A 22558-nucleotide genomic window follows, 5' to 3' on the forward strand; every position below is an offset into this window, starting at 1 on the left:
ACCAGAAAAGAATGTTAATAGGCAGAATTGGGGGCCACTGATCTCTGTTCAAACCGGGTACAGAACAATCTCCCACAGAGCCCAGAAAAAGAAGCCCACGGCATTTCCTACCAGGCTCATCTCAGTCACAGTCCTGTGAGCATCTTTGGCCAGTTCCTCCGATTCTTCGATCAGGTTCTGGATGTTGTAATGGACATAGGCTGCACTGGTGGCATTCAGGGACACATTTCTGACATTTTCAAGGCCACTATCAAAGCAGCATATTTAGATACGTTATGATAAGCTAAATCAAACTTGCCGATTCACTCACAAAAATCATAAATGCCTACTAGTCTTGAAAGCCTCCTATCTTCTTTCCCCTTAGAAGAGTATCATCCATAAAAAATAACAACCTGTGGGTTCCCATGTAACTTCAAAAGCAATTTTTGAGAAGCCATAGCCACTTTGTCACAATAACACTCAGAACTGCTATTTAATCAATACCCAAGAAGAGACTACTGCTGTTTCCCTTAGACAACCATTCATCACTTTCCACAAGCTGCCCTCAGCATTCCTCAATCTCTGTTCCAACTCCCTGTGCATGTCTGGGGTGCCGTTGCATGTTTGCATTGGTTATAAACTCCCTGCAACACACTTGTTAACCTCCAAGAAGTGTTCCTAAGCATACTTGAGGTCGCTGAATCTTATCCCTCAAATGGCATGACAATTTTACAAAATTCACTAGAAATTCTGGAGGAAGATCAGCTAATATTTCAATCAGCTCAACATCATTCTAACAAGTGGGCACGTCACTTAGGAACTTGGTAACCGGTCATGGCACAAGGTCATCCAGTGCTCTCGATCTTGAAAATAAAGTCTGGCAATGGGCACATCTTTGCCTGCTGAGTAACTCACTTCATTTTCTTTCCAAGGTTATTGAGTCGGGCAATTCCCAGACCAAATATTAGCAGTTATTGCTTGTTACTATTGGACGGGCAAAATTCTATGATTTATAAATAAAATATACTAATTTAACTTCGTGTTATCACAACAAATTGCTTCTACTAGTCATACAAAGTAATAAAGATTTTGTTTTAGCTAGGTATGGAGTCAGAACATGTTTTTCTCTGGGGGAAATGATGAAAACTGATGAAAAGAGAGAAGCTAGTATCTCACGCCATTTTCCACTACTGATCCCCAAGACATATTAGGAAGCAGTACTCAATTTAGCACATAATTTATGCAATATTCTATCATATCATTTTTAATTGCTTTTGTTGTGTGAACTAATCTTTTATGTCAGCATTTTTCAAATAAGGAGACACGCATCTTTCCCTTTCCACAGAACATGCACACACAAGAACATACATCTTCCCAGTGTGGTCAGCTTTGTCACCCATAATGCATAGCAAATTTTAAAGAAAGAAATTTACCAATTAACTCACAGTATTGTGTAAATCACTGGTAACACCTAAAACTTCAGGTCCCACATTTGCTGCACATTAGAATCACCTTAGGGTTTAAAAAAAAATCACAAAACCCAGGCTACATCCCAGTCCCATTAAGTCACAACCTTTGTGGGGAAGGCAGCTAAGGAACGAAGGCAATGGTGTCTTAAGAAGCTCCCCAGAAGATTCCAGTGTGCAGACAAGTTTGAAACGGCTGGCTAAAATTGTGCTTCTCATTTAAAGGCATTTTTAGCAAGTTGAGTACATATTTTTCAAATATCCAAAAAATATAAGTTAAAGTAATTGTATTACAATGGCAGACTTTCAGGCAGTAGAAAATAATTGGAGGTGGTATCTCTCAGGGATTGGAAAAGAGACTCTCAACACTTCTATAGGAGAGAGTGGACAGCCACATCCTCCACCCAAATAATACACTCCAAAAAGGCCGGATCTGTAAAGAAATTAATAACCTCATTCTGTCCCACCTGCAACCTAACAAAGCTCTGAGCACTCAGTAGGTGCTTAATAAAGACCTGATGGCTTGAAACTGTAGCCTACTATGTTTTTTTTTTTTTGAGACGGAGTCTCGCTCTGTCACCCAGGCTGGAGTACAGTGGCACAATCTCAGCTCACTGCAAGCTCCGCCTCCCGGGTTCACGCCATTCTCCTGCCTCAGCCTCCGGAGTAGCTGGGACTACAGGCGCCCACCACCATGCCCGGCTAATTTTTTGTATTTTTAGTAGAGACAGGTTTCACTGTGTTAGCCAGGATGGTCTTGATCTCCTGACCTCATGATCTGCCCGCCTCGGCCTCCCAAAGTGCTGGGATTATAGGCATGAGCCACTGTGCCCGGCCGCATACTATGTGTTTTAAGTCTTATTCCATTATTTGCATTTTTCCATCAGATATGTAGGCCAATGGTAAACTATGTTAGCAGACACGAGGGAATCCAACTTGCCAGGTAAATAAAACAGGAGTGCTCATTTTTACACAAAGGAAGAGTGACCCATCACTGTGAAAAAAACGTCCATCTTTGTTTTCTCTAATCAATAGATTGCAAACTCTTGAATTCCCACAAAGGCATGTTCCTACCTGTCCAGAACGTCTGCCAGTCTCTGGAACTCAGCGGCATGGTCCTCAGCGCTGTAGACCAGGTCAAGCGCGTTCCTTTGGGACATGTGCATGACCAGGTCATCTACGTGGTGCCTGATTTTGGCAGACCATAAAAGTAGCGTATCCTGGTGATGCTCTAAGTGCTACATGGAGAAATTAATATTGTAAATATATGCACATCTATTTAATAACAGATACATGTGCATATAGACAAGATGTGTGAAGATTCTTTAAAAACTGTACTGTGGCCGTGCTGAGTGGTAACTCACCTCTAGAGCATCTTGCACAGCATCTGTTTGTACAGCAGCAGTATCTATCAGTCCTCGTCCTTGGGCAATGAGCTCTGAGGTCAGATTTTGTTCTTCTTGAACATGTAGCTTTTTATCCTGCAGCAGAAACGGCATTTGAAGGATGTTTCATAAAAGCAACTCTGCCTCTGACCTTTGGTGCCTAATGCTATGTGCAGAAGTTAGTGCACGGGACTCCCTTTTATTTTATTTTATCTTTTGAGATGGAGTCTCATTCTGTCGCCAGGCTGGAGTGCGGTGGTGCAATCTCGGCTCACTACAACCTCTACCTCCCGAGTTCAAGCGATTCTCCTGCCTCAGCCTCCCGAGTAGCTGGGACCACAGGCGCGCGCAACCACGCCCAGCTAATTTTTGTATTTTTAGTAGAGACGGGGTTTCACCATGTTGGCCAGGATGGTCTCCATCTCTTGACCTCATGATCTGCTCGCCTCGGCCTCCCAAAGTGCTGGGATTACAGGCGCGAACCACCTGGCCAGACCAGGGCTCACTTTTAATTGCTTACGTTGGAGTATTTTGTTACCCGTTATAATTGAGAAGGAGAGAGAGAGTGAGACTCACACTGAATTCTCTCAGGTTAGCATTGACCATGAACAGCAGGTGGTTGCTTTCCTCGGTCTTTGCCTCGGCTTCCCTCACAAGCACCTCAGCCGCCTGTAGTTCACTGTTGTGCCTTGAAAGGAGGTGGCTTGTTGCTTCTTTTAATACCTCCAATTCTTCCAGCGGCTTTTGGTAATTTTCCTGAATTTGTGACAATAAATCTTCAGCAGCCCTGATAAATACGAATGGTTCACATAGTAAGTAAATGACCAACAAAACTCCTATCTCTGAAATAATAGTGGAAAAAATTTTTACATATTTATGCCTAGTCTCTTTTTGAAATTGTAAGTGATACATCATAACTTCTTAAGAATGGAAACAATTTTTCTAAGATAGCTACTGGTATGGCAGGTTTATATTTTATCCTTAACAAATTGTCTTCTTTTTTTTTAAGTGGTGCATCTCACAGATACATTTATTCATGCCAGGAAGTAAACGGTATTTATACAAGTGCACAGTGACCTTCCATGTTCCCATATAGTTTCCTGAAATGTACAGGCACAGTGACCTTTCATCTCAGGTGTATTTCAAGTTAAGCTGGTTAGGATGACCATGAGCAGGCACAAGTCTTGAAGCTTTCAAAGCTTTACTTCTTTTTTTTTTTTTGAGAGAAGTCTCACTCTTGTCCCCTAGGTTTCAGTGCAATGGCTTGATCTCAACTCACTGCAACCTCTGCCTCCCGGGCTAAATGATTCTCCTGCCTCTGCCTCCCAAGTAGCTGGGATTAAGGTGCCTGCCATCACACCCAGCTAATTTTTGTATTGTTTAGTAGACACAAGGTTTGGGTTTCACCATGTTGGCCAGGTTGGTCTCAAACTCCTGACCTGAGGTGATCCGCCCGCCTTGGCCTCCCGAAGTGCTGGGATTACAGGCGTGAGTCACCGTGCCCGGCCCAAAGCTTTACTTCTTTTATCAGCTCTGATGATTTTATAAATGATGAAAGTCATTAAACCCCTCCTCCCCAAATTTCCTGGTAAACTGGGGTCCAGTGGGCTTTGTGAGAATCTGAACACTTAAACTTTCTAATACATTTTAGTAATGGAATTGAAAAAGATCATCTCCATGAATCTGGATTCAGGAAATTGGGACAACATTCTGTGTTGATGGGAACTGCCATCTTTCATTATATATAATACAGCAAGAAATTGAAAGGCTATTCAGTGAATTTACCAATTTATATATATGGTAAAAGGATTTTCTGCAGCTAGTTAAGAAGCAGCAGATTTCATAAAAGCTTTCAAATTCAAAGTGACAAAAAGATATGATTTGTACCATGGATAAACGCAAGCTTTAGAATATCAAACGATTTTTTTCCTATGCCTTTATAAATATGCCATCAAACTGCTTATTTAAATCAATTTTGAATTTATAGCTGCATAGAATAATAAAATTTCATACTACAAATCCTTGCAGTGGTGGGGAATATCCTATGAACTCTTCATTTCAATTTGTCAGGAGAACTTTGAAAAATTCTATGGAAAATGCCTTGTAAAACGCCCTCAGCTTTCACAGGTGTCAGGTTACCGGGTTAAGACACGATCAAAAACATTTGTCAAGGATATAAATTTGAACTCTGACATTATTAGAATAACATCAGGACTTATAGTTTTTAATGATATACTTACAATTTTTAATGATAGTAAAGACTTTGCATTATGAGCAGGCAACAAGAACTAAAACACATACATAAGAAAACACCAATAAACCCAATATATTTCTAATGTCTGATCATGAATCTGTTATTCCTTTTATTAAATGAGATAGCTCTCTAAGAAAATTTAAAATAAATTAGCCAGGTGTGGTGGCACATGCCTGTAGTCCCAGCTACTCAGGAGGCTGAGGTAGGAAAATCACTTCAGCCTGGGAGGTGGAGGCTGCAGTGAGCTGAGATTGTGCCACTGCACTCCAGCCTGGGTGACTGAGTGAGACCCTGTCTCAAAAAGAAAATAAAGTTCAAAATAGGAACCAAATTTTCATCTATAAGGTAACTCTACTATCTAAACTACAATCACGTGAATGACAAACTCCTCAATAATTTGAACAAGATTAAGCAACAAAAAAAAACCCACTCAGCACTTCATTAGCTTCTTCTAGCAAAATTAACAGAGGAAACTGGTGTTTCCCAAACTATGTTCCTCTACAACACCAGTGTCCCAAGAACTGCCAGGCAGATTCCTTGAACAAATATTCCAGGGTGAAAGAAGCGTAGCTGGATCCTCCACGGGGCTGCTGATGGGCGTACTAAAAGCTTTGAGAAGACCTGCAGTACAGAACTTGTCTCTCCTAAGCAGACACTGTGTCATGGAATGTGCTTCTTTAATGAAGTATCTTTGGTCGGTCACAGTGGCTCACGCCGGTAATCCCAGCACTTTGGGAGGCCGAGGCGGGCAGATCACCCGAGGACAGGAGTCCAAGACCAGCCTGGCCAACATGGTAAAACCCTGTCTCTACAAAAATACAAAATTACAAAAATTAGCTGGGCATGATGGCGGGCGCCTGTAATCTTAGCTACTCAGGAGGCTAAGGAGGGAGAATTGCTTGAACCCAGGAGGCGGAAGTTGCAGTGAGCTGAGATCGTGCCACTATACCCCAGCCTGGGAGACTATAAAAATAAATAAATAAATAAAAGTATTTTAATAGGTCTGAGATACCAGCATGGAAATCATCTGAAAAACAGCTACAAACAATAATCCAAAGTGTGTAGCAAAGAGTCAACGTGGCAGGCTGGAGCCCGCTCTCCTTTGAAAGGCCTGCTGGTGAGGTGGGCTGTGTTCCCACAGATCCCTAACTGCTAAGAGTAGCTCACTACCTGGGCTGTTTGTCCAAGCAACGTGGTTTATGCTGAACACCTGCTTTCCTTCTGGGAGTCGAGTTTTGCTATGTGCTAGGCAGAGGGTGCCTACCAGTACAGCTCCAACAAAATCCCTGGATACAGAATCTCTGACAGGCTTCCCTGGGCACAAACATCACACACATGGTGCTGCATTCTTCTTGCTGGGGGAGGAGTGCTCTCCGGGATCCCACACGGGGAGAGGACTTCATGGATTCCTCCAGACTCTGCTGTGTCCTTTTGTCCCATCTGGCTGGACCTCCTTAATAAATCTTAGCTGTAAGTACAGTTATATGCTGGATCCTGGGGGTCCTGGTGAAACTCTGAATGTGGTGGTAGTCCTGGAGACCCCCAACCCACCATGCAGAGCAATCCGTCTGTGTGCTAAACTTCTCATCTATATGATTGCCATGCTTCAGCATGAACCACCAATTTTCTAAGAATTATTATTAAAAAGCAGATAATTCCTAAAATCATCCATGTAACTTGAAATGGCATATATATAGGGATTATCTATGGAAAATTGGAAAGTGGAGGCCAGAGAATACATTTTAAACTCTTGACTTTTAAAATAAAAGGTCTCTTTAGTAATATTTTTACTTGCAAATTAGAGAGATCAGCAATCTTATTAATAACTTTATTCCAAGTGAAACCATAACGGCAGTGACAGAGAAAGGGGTCGTAGAGGCCGTCGCCAGTAGGGGAGGGTCAGGAGGCACTGAGGGGAACAGGTGGAGGTGGGGGCTGGCCCTGCCTCTCCCCCTCCTTTCAGGCTATTCAACCAGGTCTTCCCGGAACCATCCACCCTAGAGGCGGCGCCCTAGGGCTGGGCTCCGCTCCCTAACCTTCCTCAGCCACCTACACATCTGAGTTGCTGGGGAGCTTGTTAAGGATGGAGAGTCCCAGGCCCGCCTTGCAGATCCTAGGAAGGTTAATATTTGTTTAAGGAATCTGCCTAGGAGTTCATGGGACACTAGTGTTGTAGAGGAACATAGCTTGAGAAACACCAGTTTCCTCTGTCAATTTTGCTAGAAGAAGCTAATGAAGAGTGCTGGGGTTTTTTTGTTTTGTTTTGCTTTTGGGGGTTAATCTTGTTCAAGTCATTGAGGACTGTATCATCTCATGTGATTGTGGTTTAGATAGTAACATCATCCTATAGATGAAAATTTGACCTCTATTTTAAACTTTCTTATTGTATTTAAAGTACATATTCAGAAAATAAACTTTCCCCAAATGGACCACGAATTCCTAGTGGGCAAAAGGCTCTATTGTTCCCCTGTATGTCCCCAACTCCTGGCACAATGCCAGGGTTCAGGTCACTTTGCTGAATGAATGAATGAATGAATGAATGCACTGATCTCAGATGGGTAACGGTGGGAAGGGACAGCCTCACAAAATGATTCTCTAGGATCTGCAGGGTGGGCCTGGGAATCTCCATCCTTCACATGCTCCCCACCAACTCAGATGTGTGGGGGGCTGAGGAAGGTTAGGGAGCAGAGTCCAACCCAGGGGCGTCACCTCCAGGGTGGGCAGGTCCTGGGAAGACCTGGTTGGAGATGCCCAAGAGGAGCACAGCTGAAGCCTCAGTGTGCAGTTGGGGCTGCAGGACTAACATTCAACTTGGCTTCTGTGACCACTCCCCATTGCCTCTCAAATTCGATGCAAACTTCAGCTGAGCTTCTTTGGCTCCAGTGTTCCCTCACTCAATGGCTCTCCACCTATGCTAGACTGAGATCTCGTTTCCCTGCCCCTGAAAGGCCCTCGATGTCTCTGACTGTCCAAATTCCACCTGCCCATCTTTTATGGATTGGGTCTCAAATGGTACTTCCTTTTGTTCTGGGTGGGAAAATAATAGGGTTTAGACTCAAACAGATTCAGGTTTGTGGTCAGGTTTCATATTGTCCTGGAGGCTTAATTAACATAGGGCAAGTTACTTATATTCTCTGGGCCTCAGTTTCCTCAACTGGATTCTACCCTACCTGGAAAGACTGAGATGATCACAGAGCACAATGTGAGAAGAGAAGCTGGCACTCTCCTGGCACAGAGGAGGGGCTCCACAGACAGCTGCTCACGCCCGTCTCCTGGCACCACACCCTCCTCTCATTTCCCCCCAAGGCCTTTAGATCCTAGTTCTCTCAGAGCCCTTTCCAGACCCTATTATTCTAGTAATTAGATTACTAGTCCTCTCTCCAAACTCCATCCAACCGTAAACACCTCCTTTTGTTTTTCACCTAACAAATCAACAACGTCAAAAATTATGTTCTACGACGAAAAAGGCCACATGCCCAACCCTCTAGTGTGTTGCTGGTGGCAGTGCACGTTGTTTTTAAAAAATATTTAAAAAATTATTTGGAAGCGCATGTTAGGAATCCTCAAAATGCAAATTCTTTGACTAAATAATTCCACTTCTTCTTTTTTTTTTTTTTTTTTGAGACGGAGTCTTGCTTTGTTGCCCAGGCTGGAGTGCAGTGGCACGATCTCAGCTCGCTGCAACCTCCGCCTCCCAGGTTCAAGCAATTCTCCTGCCTCAGCCTCCTGAGTAGCTGGGATTACAGGTGTCCACCACTATGCCAGGCTAATTTTTGTATTTTTAGTAGAGACGGGGTTGGCCTTGTTGGCCAGGCTGGTTTTGAACTCCTGACTTCAGATGACCCGCCTGCCTCAGCCTCCCAAAGTGCTGGGATTACAGGTGTGAGCCACCGTGCCCAGCCAATAATTCTACTTCTTAATATCTACCCTGATAATAATCTGAAATACAGAAAAAGATGAGATATATACAGTATAAATAAATATTTGATATTTCAATATAGAAAAATAGATAAAGCATTTGCATAAGAAGTCCATCACAACATAATTTAAAATAGCAAAATATTAAAGTTTAAATATCTCACAGGACTATATCATTTCATCTGATTATAGTTTAGATAGGAAATTCAAGAACAAAGTTTTAATGAAGTGTCAAGTAACTATTTATAACAGCACTTCACACACTCATTACAACCTGGCAGAGACACAGCCTGTGCTAGTAATACCTGTATGGAAATGCTAAGATAAAAGCTGGAAAGGAAACTCCAAACTCCTTGTGACTGTATGTAAGAATGTTTTGTGATCTCTGTGTCACTTCACATCATGGGTTTCAATGTAACTGTACTTTCGTATAGAACTGAGTTCAATTATTCTGGCATAACATTGACCTGTCTTGGAGTTCATGGTATTGGTGGCCACCAACGATTTTTTTCTATGAGAGTTTACTGCCTTATCCTTGGTCTATAGTACCATGAGGCTCTGCTGTTTGTGCTAGGTGGAAACATCCAGAATCACAGAAAAGGACAGAAGCCACTGCATGATAGCACAAAGATAGATTATATGGGCTGCACAGATTATACCGTTCTATATTTGGAGGGGTCAGTAACCACCTCTTCCTTTACTTGACCACAGGGCCCCTTCTCCTCTCTTAGGATATTCCATTCCCAGTGAGCACTTTTCTTCCAGGATGCCTCCTTCTCCTTTGGAGATAGCATGCAAGTTTCTCTCTCTACTTGGTTGCACTGTGAACGGTAATTGGGAACTTACTTGAGTTCAAGAGTGGCATTTTGGTGCAACTGTGTGAAGTCTCTTCTCTGCATGATTTCCAGCAAAGATGCCCCGTTCTGTTGCATGCTCTGAAGTGTAGAATTGAGTAGCAGGAAATCTTCATCCAAAGTCTGATTTAAAGTGGTCTTTTCAATAATTTCTATGGAGAAAATTCACCAATCATTTAATAAGCCTCTGAAAAGTGGCTAGTAGCAAGTGAAAAACTTAGACACTTCTCTGCTGAGGACTGCTCTGTTTACCTAAGCTGAGTTGGACCTCCATGCCAGGCCAGGCCACCTGGTGTATCCCAATGTACTCTGTATATCCCTTAACTAAACATCCATGAACTTGGGATTACTGGCCTATTTCAAAGTCTTTCCATGCACCAATAAACTCCCTAAAGGCAGGGACATGGTGTCAACCTCAGCATTTCCTTGTACCTGGCAAAGACATCTGCACATGAAAAATAAATGTTCTCAATAAATATTTACGACATAAATAAACCACCAATGCTTGATCCTACTTTTTAATTAAACATAATTTGTTCTAATAATTTCCTTACCTTTTGCCCTATAAAGTCTGATTTGCATTGGATTCTGTACTTTTTAAGCCCTTACACTATAATTCAAAAAGAAGAGTGATCATATATTTCTGGTAGCTGGAAAACTGAAAATAGTATGCTAAAAGCCACAGCACACCCAACTGAGAAATGATTAAATTATTCTAATACGATGGATATACTTGGTACCAAACTGAAGTCCCAAATACCATCAGCTCCTATTCTGGGCAAATGGATGGGGAGCTACCATACTAACTTTACCATAACGTGGCTTGAGAATTAGGATCTAAGTTTCAGGTGTAATGCACAAAATTAAAAAAGAAATACGCATTTTTTAAAGCTAAAGCTCTCAGTGAAAGACTAAAGCTTACACATTTCAGGATCCCCAAACTATTGCAGTCCCTCTGGTTCCAGAAAGCCCAATGCAAGGGATATACATCTATTCATATGTTTAAAAAAGCGACAGTGACTTCTTACTAGATAAGGACAGACACTTCAAACTAGACGCTGCCCACACTACCTGTGATGTTCATCCGCAACCTCTCAATGGCTATGGCCAGGTCTCGACTCTCCTTGAAGATTCTCTCAGTTGCCCTGTTCACCTTTTGGGTACTTGCTAACATTCTAGTGAGCTGGTGGAAAAATAAAGTCTCAGGTTAGTTTGACTTTAAGGAGTCTGACTTTAAATAATATGCAAACTTTAGTATTCCGTGGTTGTCGCTTATCAGCAACAACATATATTCCAGAATATAGAGTAAAGATGAGCACTATTATGCAAGCTGAGGTTCATATTTTGGGGTTATAAATGGACTCAGTAGTTAATGAAATAATCTACAACTCACTCAGCGTAAGAAAAGATGGGTATGTTTTCAAAAGCAGGCTAATTGTGTATTAAACTACAGAGTCTCCTAGTGTCTATACTGTGAAGGCCCTCGATTCACTTTAAAACCCAAATATACAGAATATAGAAAGCAAACCTTACTGATTTGTATGGCCTATGAAATATTAGTCTCTAGGCGTTAAGAACATGGAGTCAGGCAAGCTGATTTTAGACCTGATTCTGCCAGGCTGTGGATAGGCCCAGACATCTCCAAGCATTGTGTGTAACACTTGGGAAACAGTAATGCTTACCTCCCGGGGCTGCTACGAGAACTACACAAGACGAGAGCCAGGAAGTCAGCAGCCCAGAGGCTACCACTTAGCTGTCCTCAGCTGTTATTTTTACTGGGATTTTTACTATTTGCAAAAGGAAAGGTTGTTTGTAATTTCCAAGAATGTAAAGTAACTCAGACTGGGTCTAAAAGTATTTTCTAGTCAAGACCAAATAGAATCTTCTTTAATGGATACAGAGAATTTATTTTAATCAGCTTATCATTTCCAACCAAATGTTTGCTTGATGAGGTACTTAAACCCAAACTTAAACCCTTCAACTCTTTCCAAAACATCGTTAATTCTCAATTAACAGGAGCCAAACTATACTTTCTAGGGTGATGTTTGTGTATGTGTGCATGTGTTGATGGAGATTAGACATCCATATGTATAGATACAGCATCACAGTACACACAGTACACACACACACACACACACACACACACACACGCACATACAAAATTCATAAATGAAAAAATAGTAAATTTGACAGTAATCCTTCCTCACCATCTGCAGAGGGCGAGATTCTTTTTTAAGTCACTAAATGCCATTCCTGTCACAGGTTAAACAGAATAAATAATTCCCTGATGACATAAAAACAAGCTCACTTGCCACTCAGAGCCCTAAAATCAGAACCACCCCAACCTGAAGGCTGAAGGTTGCACAGACACCACGTCATGAGGTCTGTGCGCTCCCTGCTCCACCCAGAAAGTTTTAGAGAGCATTACTGATGTTCAGTCCATGCTTTTGGGCTCACCATGTGCTTGATTACTGAATGAATTTAGGAGGAGGAAGAAACCTCAGCGATCTTTTCATCCCCGCCCCACCCGTTGTTTCAGAGGAGAAAATGTAAGTCAGAGCTAAGAGACTGCCCAACTCTGTCCTCAGCAGAGATGACAACAGACATTAAGTCGGGAGCCTTTTCCCACTAAACCACAGAAACTGGCAGGGTCAAAACCAATTTGATGATTAAGTAACTGGAGCACAGCTCGTGGGAGGAAGAGGCTGGCATGATCTAATCAGAACCTTGCGGACAGCCCCAAGGCAATTGTTCAGGAGGGCTGATGGGAGGTACCTGGAGGAAGGTTGGTTCGTTCGTTATGGAAAGAATTTACCTTCTTTTGCAGGTTGTCCGTTTCTTCTGCAACACCTTCAAGCTTAATTCTTCCCAGGTCCTTTTGCATATTTTCTCTTAATAAAGATTCCTAGGAAGAATGGAGGAAATAAATTATAATGCTTCGCAGTAAAATGTTCTGATTCTTAACTAAGAAGCACTTGTTATTTCCTTTTTGTTCACAGAAAGAAATTCTTTCCTTGGAACTGTCATTTAAAAAAAAGAAATAGATCACATTTACTTAGGTTTCGATTATAGTGACATGATTCCATACTGCCATCCTTTGCATTATATTTCTGATATAGATATAAATTTAAAATCTGGTGTGATAAGCAGAATCTGATACTGCTGCAATTCTCAGATAAAATTATGGCTTTATCTCAATAGCAGAGTCACACAAATTTAATTATAATTGCAACACCTAAGAAAAAAACGCCTTTAGGCTAAACTACAAAAGAATTCAATAAAGAAAGATTTATAAATACAAAAAATAAAGAAAAATAAAGTGCTTAATTTATGCCAACATCCTTCTAATTTCTTGTATGATTTTGTTTAAACCTTAAAACTCAATGAATACTTTACATAAACACAAAAAGTTATTTAAAGAAAACGGACAAGTGGTTTATTTAGAGCAAATCATTCAAAATGAGTTAAAATTTAAATCAAATATTTATTTGATATATAGAAAATTGTTATATCCCTGGGACCCATACTGGCAGATTAATATACTGATTGTATATGTAGTGATTGGAAAAAACATTTAAATATTATTTTTTTAATAGATTTAAAAGCTCTCATTTTTCAAAAACACTTTGTGACATTTGAGGAAAGTATAACATAAAAACATCTCTTAGCGGTCCCTAAAAGACCACTGCAAATCAAGATGGATCCAAGAACCAGCCCCATCCCAACACGCACACAAACACACACACACCGCTAAGGAAGTATTAAGTTTGAGGAAAGCTCTTATCTAAGAAAAGGCATTTAGAAATGGCCATCCCTTTTATTGCTACCTGGCACACTGCATAGATTATGTCAAATTCTAACACATATATAAAGCAAAATTTAAGAATCACATTGTTTTCCAATGAGAATTAAAAGTGGGTCAGGGGCGGTGACTCACGCCTGTAATCCCAGAAATTTGAGAGGTCAAGGTGGGAGGATCTCTTGAGCTTAGGAGTTCAAGACCAGCCTGGACAACATAGCGAGAGCTCATCTCTATTAAAAATAAAAATAAAAAGCTAGCTGGGCATGGTGGTGTGTGCCTGTAGTCTCAGCTACCTGGGAGGCTAAGGCTGGAGGATCCCTTGGGCTATGGAGGTTAAGGCTGCAGTGGGCCATGACTGTGCCACCGCATGCCAACCTGAGTGACTGAGGGAGACCCTGTCTCAAAAAATAAATAAATAAATAAATAAATAAAATAATAAAAATAAATAAGTGCTATAGTAGGACACTGTCTACTAAGTTAATTTCTTAACTCTTCATCCTTTTTTGACCTAGGCCCTGTTGATGAAAACATAAAACTATGATTTACTGCCAGACATTTAATGCAGTCTTCCAGGGAGGAGAGATTCTGTGCCCTGCAACTCTCGTGAAGTGAACAACAATATACTTAAAACGGTTCATCTTCAGTATGAGCCAACTTTAAAGAAGATACTATTCAGATTTATTTTCTGCTTTTCTTTTTTTTTTTCTTTTTTTGAGACGGAGTCTTGCTCTGTCACCAGGCTGGAGTGCAGTGGTGCGATCTCGGCTCATTGCAACCTCCATCTCCCAGGTTCAAGCAATTCTCCTGCCTCAGCCTCCCAAGTAGCTGGGATTACAGGCGCGTGCCACTGTGCCCAGCTAATTTTTGTATTTTTAGTAGAGACGGGGTTTCACCATGTTGGCCAGGATGGTCTTGATCTCTTGACCTCGTGATCTGCCCGCTTTGGCCTCCCAAAGTGCTGGGATGCTGGGATTACAGGTGTGAGCCACCGTGCCTGGTCTATTTTCTGCTTTTCTAATAGGGCAGCTGTTTTTAAACACCCAAAGTTGTCTTACAGAAGAGCAAGTGGATTTGGTCTTATCCCAAAAGGCAGAATGAGGGCCACAGAGGACAGCATTGATAAGGAGTCCTCCAGGGAGCACTCAAACAATGAAAGCTGCCAACTGTGAAACAAGCTAGCATGTGAGATAAGTAAGTAAGTGCCTGTCACTGGTCACAGTCAAGGAAAGACTGGAAACCTGTCCGCAGGGGCCGATGGAAGTTGGGCTCTCACACTGCGGGGAGGACACATGCAATGACTCCCACCATTCCCACTGACTATATCCCTCAATGATACACGTATCTGTTCATCTCCATATTTCCAGTACCTACCTGGAGATATTTAGTTGTATTTTCCAGGTTTGACAAAATTCCATATGGGACAGGGATAATGCCAGTGAGGTTCAGAGAAAGAATGGCATCACCAATCTCATCCAAGTCATTCAGCAGCACACCTACACATTCATCATCACAGGCTACAAGACAAATTTTTAAAAAGGAGAGTTAAAGTTAATGCAGTGTGGTCTGCCCATTTTTTCATGGGGTTGCATAAGCTGTTTTGTGAAAATGACATATGCGGTCAGAGTACACTCCAAGACCCCGTGCACCATATCTGATCTCATTCTCACTCCAACTGTGCCATAGGTGTCACGGCAGGAAGTGCTAGGCCCCTATTCAATGATGATGCCAAGACTCAGATCAGATACGTAACTTCCCTGAGGTCACACAGAAAGAAACGGCTGAGGCCGAGAGTGGTGCCCAGCTCTGGCACACATTTCGTTCTTCTGCCCCCATCATTATGCTGCCTGGTTCATCTTTAACTAGGACCCATTGCACTGAATCCCAGCATTCCCTTCCACAGCCTGCTTGTCACCTCCCCAGACAGTTTGCAAATGCATCTTTCGCAAGTACAAGTGAAGGACACTGGATAGAATAGTGGGGGTGTTTGTGTCTATAATCAACACAAAAGTCAAAGCAAAAAAGACCTCCAATGCCATGATCCTAACAGGCCTCCTTATCTTCCCCATTAACCCCTGAGAAGACATCCCAAGATGACTATCTCATGCACTTGCTGGTAAAATAAATCAGAACTGGAAAAAAAGTTTACAAAAGTCCATGATAGGCTGGGCGTGGTGGTTCACGCCTGTAATCCCAGCACTTTGGGAGGCTGAGGCGGGCAGACTGCCTGACGTCAGGAGTTCAAGACCAGCCTGGCCAGCGTAGTGAAACCCTGTCTCTACTAAAAATACAAGAATTAGCCAGGCAAGGTGGTGGACACCTGTGATCCCAGCTACTTGGGAGGCTGAGGCAGAGGAATCACTTGAGTCCAGGAGGCGGAGGTTGCAGTGAGCCGAGATTGCGCTACTGCACTCCAGCCTGGGGGACACAGCAAGACTCCATTTAAAAAAAAAAAAAAAAAAAAAAAATCCATGATAGCCAAGAGCAGAAGCTCTCATGAAATTGGGGTAACACAAATGACAACCCCACAAAGCTGTTTCCTCTCCCGCACTAAATCACTCCCGGCTCCACTAAAGGAAATATTAATGCCACTAAACGAGAAAGTTGAAATCACTGTGCCACTCTGAGTGCCAGAGGAATAAACTGGTATCTTAGAACTTCCTGCCTCAGCTGGAAAACACCGGATGAAAGGTTCAGTTCAGCAGATGCAACAGTGATCTATGATTAGAAAATAACAAAATGAAAATAAAACAGGAGGTTGGTATCCTGCGGACATTTTAGTGTGCCACCACCGCTTCTTTCCCAACACATTTGGGAGGAAAAACCATCTTTACACATTTAGAGGAGAAACACTCACAAACACAATCCGTTTCCATCAGAATGTGCCTCGGTTCACACTCATCGCACCGGAGCCCCGAGGCCCCCAGCCTGCAAACGCACTGCCCAGATGTGCGGTCACAGTCGCCATGGACAGAGCCGTGCGGGTTGCAGTCACACTTCTGGCAACTGCCACCTAGTGTTTGAGGGTTCCCATAATAGCCCAAGGAGCACCTACAGAAAGGAAGGAACATACGTACAGATAGGATGGTCAATACCAGCTTCTAACTCACGACAGTAATCATTTGCACCAAATGAAATGCAAAGCACAGATCCATTCACCTTGGGAAAACTTGTTTTGGAACAGTAATGAGGTCTTATTTCAATCAAGCAATGCAAATTGTTAATGGCTCCCAGATCACTATAGTAAATATGCCCAACACCTTATAAAAGAAACAGAGTACCCAGGGATTTCCACGTGACAATCCACCCATGTACCTTTCACAATGTTGTCCTTCATAGCCCAGGAGACAGGCGTCACAACGGAAATTGTGGTCACCTTCCAAGACACAAGTGGGACTAAAACTGGAGGAAAAGAATTTCTTCTTGAATTTTCAGATACACAATTTCCATCTTTCCTTAAAGTGCTTATTCATTACTCTTAGGATACACTATACTGGTCTCAAAGTTACGTGATCACACATAGCTTTTTAGAGCTTACAATCTACTGGGCAAAAGGAAGGAAAATAAATGTAATCAATAAGTGCATGCACATCTTGTATCCAAAAGACATTCATAAGACCCTGTCCGGGGCAATCATGTGAATGTTAAGTGGAAGAAGACTGACCTTAGGGATTATCACTAATTAGCCACCCAACAAGAGAGTGTCCCAAGGAAAAAACGTCTTTGCTTACTAAGTGATAAGGTGGTAAGAGAGTTGAAACAACTATGAGCAAGCATGAAAACCCGCCGGGGAAGATGGATGAACACACGCTGACGAAAAGAACTTTATTGACTGTAATGTAAGGCGAGGAAGGCAAGCCAGGGAAGCAAAGGCAAGGAAGTAGGGTGGAATTGGAGAATCAATGAACCTAAAGGCAGGCAGGGAGTTATGTGGTAGGCTACCAGAAGCAAAATGACAGAGCCTCTCAAAGTGTAATTATCGACTGGGATTTGATCTCCTCATTCATGGATTTCTGCTTTTGTTTTACTCCTTTTTCTCAACATCCTCTACCCTCTGCCTTCACGTTTTAAATTACCAATGCGCCATCTAGAGGCTGAGCTGGGTGCATGCAAACTACTGGAGACAATAAAAAACAAAAACGGTTAAAGCCAAGCCTGGTTCCTTCTGGTTAGCAAGATGAAGTTTCCAGCATCAGTTACCAGCCCCATACCACTTCTGACTCTTTTTCCTCCTTAAAATAGTAAAGGGACAGACTTCAGTGGAAACAAAATACGTAGAAAATAAAGCATGTGTTTTAGGACACCTCAGATTCTGAGCACACACGAATGTTCACATCCTCACAATCTCTTCCTGATAGCACAATTTTAATTTATTAATGTGGACTTTGGGGACGTTTATAACCTTTTTATTATTGAAGAAGTAAACTATTCAAACAGTACGGAAATGTGCAGAGTAGTAGGGTAGAATGTCCTTCCCAATACTTCTCTGGGCACATATAGCCACCTATAACATGGGTATGAATAGACATGTGGATATGAATTTTTTCCAAAATGGCATCACACTACATATTCCATTACATACTTCAACTGGCCATTTCTCTAATTCTGTGCCTACAGATATACCTTATTCTTTTCTCCATGTTTGTAAAATATTTCACTCTAGGAATGCAACACAATGTATATAATCAATTCCCTGTAAGTAGATATTTGTTTCCCCTATTCCTCATGAGTACAAGCAATGCTAAAACACATCCAACGTTACACACACGAAAGTATTTCTATAGCATAGACTACAGAAATGGAATTGACAAGTCAAAATTCACATATATAGATTTAATATAAAAAATAGGCACTAGTAACAACACATTTTAGGATGCTTCATAGCTTGCCAGGGAAGTGAACATAGTGCCTCTCATTCAGTACTCACCATCAGGCATGATTTACTTGGAGGCAATAAAAAACAGAAGATTCAGACAAATATTAAAAGGAATACTTTGCTGCAGTAAACCAAAAGTTAACATTTGATCTTTACATGTTCAATACCTTGCCAAATATTCTAAGTGATAATAAAATATTGTTGACGAATTATAATTTTCATTTGAACCAAAGAGGATTCTTTGATATTCTAATTCCCACTTAAAATTTCTGGTTCCCTTTTGCATTCAGATAATTCTGTACAAACATCATGAGTACAAGATAGAAACTAGTCCCAATTTTATCACCATGTGCATTTCAGCACTTAGGCACCAGCTTATATAAATTCTAATCCTATTCTCTTAAATGGTAATTGGGTTCTTTTGTATCATTATCAATAAAATTAATAACAATTCATCTCCATGCAGATTGGATACATATGCTGTGGGCTAAAATGAGTCTTAAAAAACAAAACGTAAAAGTCCTTCCTTTAACTGGTTGCATCCAAACATCCAGTACCAACACAGATGCTTTGCTTTTGGAAAGATTCTCTTCCAATGCTTTTGAGAATGAACACTTTTTCTTAAAATTAACCTTTTGCAACCAAAGGAGAATATTCATTAACACAGACCACTGAGGGTGAACTGGAAGCAGCCCTGGGCAGCCCAGCATGCCAGCTGCACCTGTGGGGGCTCACCTGGCGGGGGGGCTGTGAGGACAGACACACAGAGCACAGTCACTTGCTGAGCCAGTCACCTTCCCATAGTAGCCAAAAGCACACACATCGCAATGGTCACCTGCTGTGTTATCGCCGCAGTTCTGGGAGCCCACATTTAAAGGAAGAGGGAAAAAATGGGAGATTGTTAGAAATCATTCTTATCTGGTAATAGCTAAGCACTGCCACGTTTTATATCAGCGAGCTTTTAAAAACATAAGGGGAGCATTTTCCTCCATATTCTTAAAAATCCTGAAAACATTTCCAGCTCTGGGGCTTTCATTCATCATAAGGCTGCATTCATCCAATAAAGCCAAGAAATTACTAGTATATTCTTCTTAAGGAAAATAGCCATAGGAGCCCTAAAAGCAGTTTGCAGAACCTTAAAACACAGATTTAAAATATTTAGTGGCCCAAAAAACAATCTGAAGCACCAGTTTTGCACATAGTCAGGGTTCAACAACCACATGCAATGAAGTGAAGAATGGATAGATGATTTAGGAAATAGAGAATGAGGGAAGAAAACTCATGGTTTTAGAGCACCACTGATAGATTACTGCAATCACCAACTAACTTTCAGTTCATTTTTTTTTTTTTTTTAGAGACGAGGTCTCCCTGTGTTGCCCAGGCTGGAGTGCGTGGTGCAATCATAGCTCACTGCACCTTTGACCTCCAGGGCTCAAGTTCAAGTGATCCTCCTGCCTCAGCCTCTCGAGTAGCTGGGACAACAGGCACACGCCACCACGTTTGTTTAATTTTTCACTTTTTTGTACAGATAGGGGGTTGCTATGTTGCCCAGGCTGGTCACAAACTCCTGGCCTCAGGTGATCATCCTGCCTCAGCCTCCTAAGTAGCTGGGACGACAGACACAGGCCACCCCATGTGGCATTTCCAGTTAACCTTTACATCATCCTTTGGACCTATAGTCTTTCTATTAAAAAGGGTACACATTTTTAAAGCTAAAAGAACAAGCAGTTCTTGCCATTTGACTCCAATTTGAAATTGGCATTTGCTCAATTCATCTCTATTTACTCAGTCCCTGGCCACAAGATTCCATGTCTGATGCAGCTGAGTCGAAAAACCAGGATGGCTGAGGAACCCCTGAGCAAACTCCCAGGCTGACTCACACTTTTCTCCTAGGCAATGAGAGGTGATACAGAAAGACATAATTTACATGTTAAAAAAAAGACTATTTTAAGTTCATTTAAATGTTTTAAAAATTCTAGTATTTTTCATTTTAAAGTTCTATTCCTATGTTTTTCCCTGATGGGGACAAATTTTACTGGGATCTACCTGACCTCTCAAACTGATCTCTCTTTAGAAGTAAAATTTGTAATCTCTCTCTGGAAAAGTAAATGTGTTAAAGACATGTGTTAATGGCATGGCCTAAACTTGACAAGGAATAAATATTAGACGATAAGGGAGAATTGAAGATTTTCAGGTTTTCCACGGCTAACACCAGCTCCCCCTGACACACGACGGACTCTGGGCTCCCTAGAGAAGCAAGACAAGCTGCCCCAAGAGTGGCCAGGAAATAAGGACCTCCTGATGAGAACTAAAGTGTGGGCTGAACTCGTTGCTATGGGAAATGCACAGAGAATGCCTGCCAATTTTTTACTGATGTAAAAAGGTTCCGTCGTATCTCCCAGAAGGCAGTGGTAGGGGGTGGGTAACCAGGAAGAGAAGCTCCCAAGCTACCAACCGCCCTTGTCCTCTGTCTCCCCAGCCCCTTCCAAGTCATACTTCCAAAAATCAATCGCTTTTTTTTTTTTTTGAGATAAGAGTTTCACTCTTGTTGCCCAGGCTGAAGTGCAATGGTATGATATCAGCTCACCACAGCCTCTGCCTCCCAAATAGCTGGGATCAAGCGATTTTTTTGCCTCAGCCTCCCCAGTAGCTGGGATTAAGAGGTACACGCCACCACGCCCAGCTAATTTTGTATTTGCAGTAGAGACGGGGTTTCTCCATGTTGGTCAGGCTGGTCTCAAACTCCCAGCCTCAGGTGATCCGCCTCCCTCGGCCTCCCAAAGTGCTGGGATTATAGGTGTGAGCCACCATGCCCGGCCCCAATCAATCATTTTTATGGTAACACCAAACGCCCAGTGACCTGAACATCCTGTATACTAATGACAAAATCAGATCCAAAACGGTCTTCATATCTACCTGTACAATAAATACAGAGGGAGTGCTTAGGAGATTATGTTGAAGGGAAATGAACTGCACTAAACCACAAAAGGATCTGAAACACTGAGGACGGAAGGGAAGGTCCTGGGCTTAAAGAGCAAGGAAGAAGGGACGGAGGCGCTATATTGGTGAGAATAGTGCAAGGGTCTTATGTCTAGTCAACTCTGTGAGGCAGCAGTGACAGGGCGGACATGACTACCCTGTCCAGGCTGTGCCGTGGAGACACAGCACCTCGAGTTAAGGAGAGATGCTCCCATCGACTCCGGGAGCAAAGGCATTAGGCTCAGGGCAGGATACCAAAGACACACAGTGACATGCACACCCCAGACTGGTGAATGGACCCATGACCACTCCATCCGGCCTCCAGCCATGTGAGGGTGTGTGACTTGGAAGGTTGAAGATTCAGGGCCTTTGGACATGGGAAAGAGGGATTTGATCAAGTAGTTTCGCAAGGTATTTGTTAAGGTCCTACCACCAACAGATGTACCAACAGATGCATGGTCCAGGGGCACCGGCTTCAGGAAGAATCAGGGCTCCCAAAGATGAGCTGAGCTGTTCTGGAGTGAGCTCCCCATTGTTGCAGGTGTGTAAAACGTACACTAAATTACTGCCTGGCATAGCTGTTACAGTTCAGACTTCATATCTGAAGGGATAGCCGGGCGTGGTGGCTCATGCCTGTAATCCCAGCACTTTGGGAGGCCAAGGCAGGCGGATCATTTGAGGTCAGGATTTTGAAACCAGCCTGGCCAACATGGTGAAACCCTGTCTGTACTACAAATACAAAAATTAGCCAGGCATGGTGGCAGGCGCCTGTAATCCCAGCTACTTAGGAGGCTGAGGCAGGAGAATCGCTTAAAGCCAGGAGGCAGATGCAATGAGCAGATTACACCATTGCTTTCCAGCCTGGGTGACAGAGCAAGCCTCCATCTCAAAAAAAAAAAAAAAAAAAAAAAAAAAAAGATCTGAAGGGACTCTGACAAGAATAGAAGGACCACTGCAACCCTGAAATCCCATCCTCTAAGCCCAGACACCATTTTTTGTTTATAGTGGGTTTCAGTGACAAGAACTGTCAGTAAGTGGTGACCATGAA

The 22558-nt window shown here is 42.3% G+C and overlaps 1 protein-coding gene across 2 annotated transcripts in view; it reads right to left on the bottom strand.

The window, feature by feature from the left end:
* Window positions 1–22558, bottom strand: part of LOC105478856 (laminin subunit alpha 1) — a 164823-nt gene that overhangs the window by 40279 nt on the left and 101986 nt on the right. For both annotated transcript variants that reach the window (XM_011736557.3, XM_024791959.2), the window contains exons 30-40: window positions 19267–19388; window positions 16971–17057; window positions 16513–16706; window positions 15030–15172; window positions 12672–12761; window positions 10928–11039; window positions 9849–10008; window positions 3407–3617; window positions 2810–2926; window positions 2520–2683; window positions 112–247 (exon numbers count right to left, since the gene is read on the bottom strand). In XM_011736557.3, coding sequence (XP_011734859.2) covers window positions 112–247; window positions 2520–2683; window positions 2810–2926; window positions 3407–3617; window positions 9849–10008; window positions 10928–11039; window positions 12672–12761; window positions 15030–15172; window positions 16513–16706; window positions 16971–17057; window positions 19267–19388 — 1536 coding nt within the window. The remainder of the gene's footprint in view (window positions 1–111; window positions 248–2519; window positions 2684–2809; window positions 2927–3406; window positions 3618–9848; window positions 10009–10927; window positions 11040–12671; window positions 12762–15029; window positions 15173–16512; window positions 16707–16970; window positions 17058–19266; window positions 19389–22558) is intronic.

The sequence above is a fragment of the Macaca nemestrina genome, chromosome 19 (genome assembly GCF_043159975.1).
Source record: "Macaca nemestrina isolate mMacNem1 chromosome 19, mMacNem.hap1, whole genome shotgun sequence".
In the NCBI taxonomy this organism is placed as follows: Eukaryota; Metazoa; Chordata; class Mammalia; order Primates; family Cercopithecidae; genus Macaca; species Macaca nemestrina.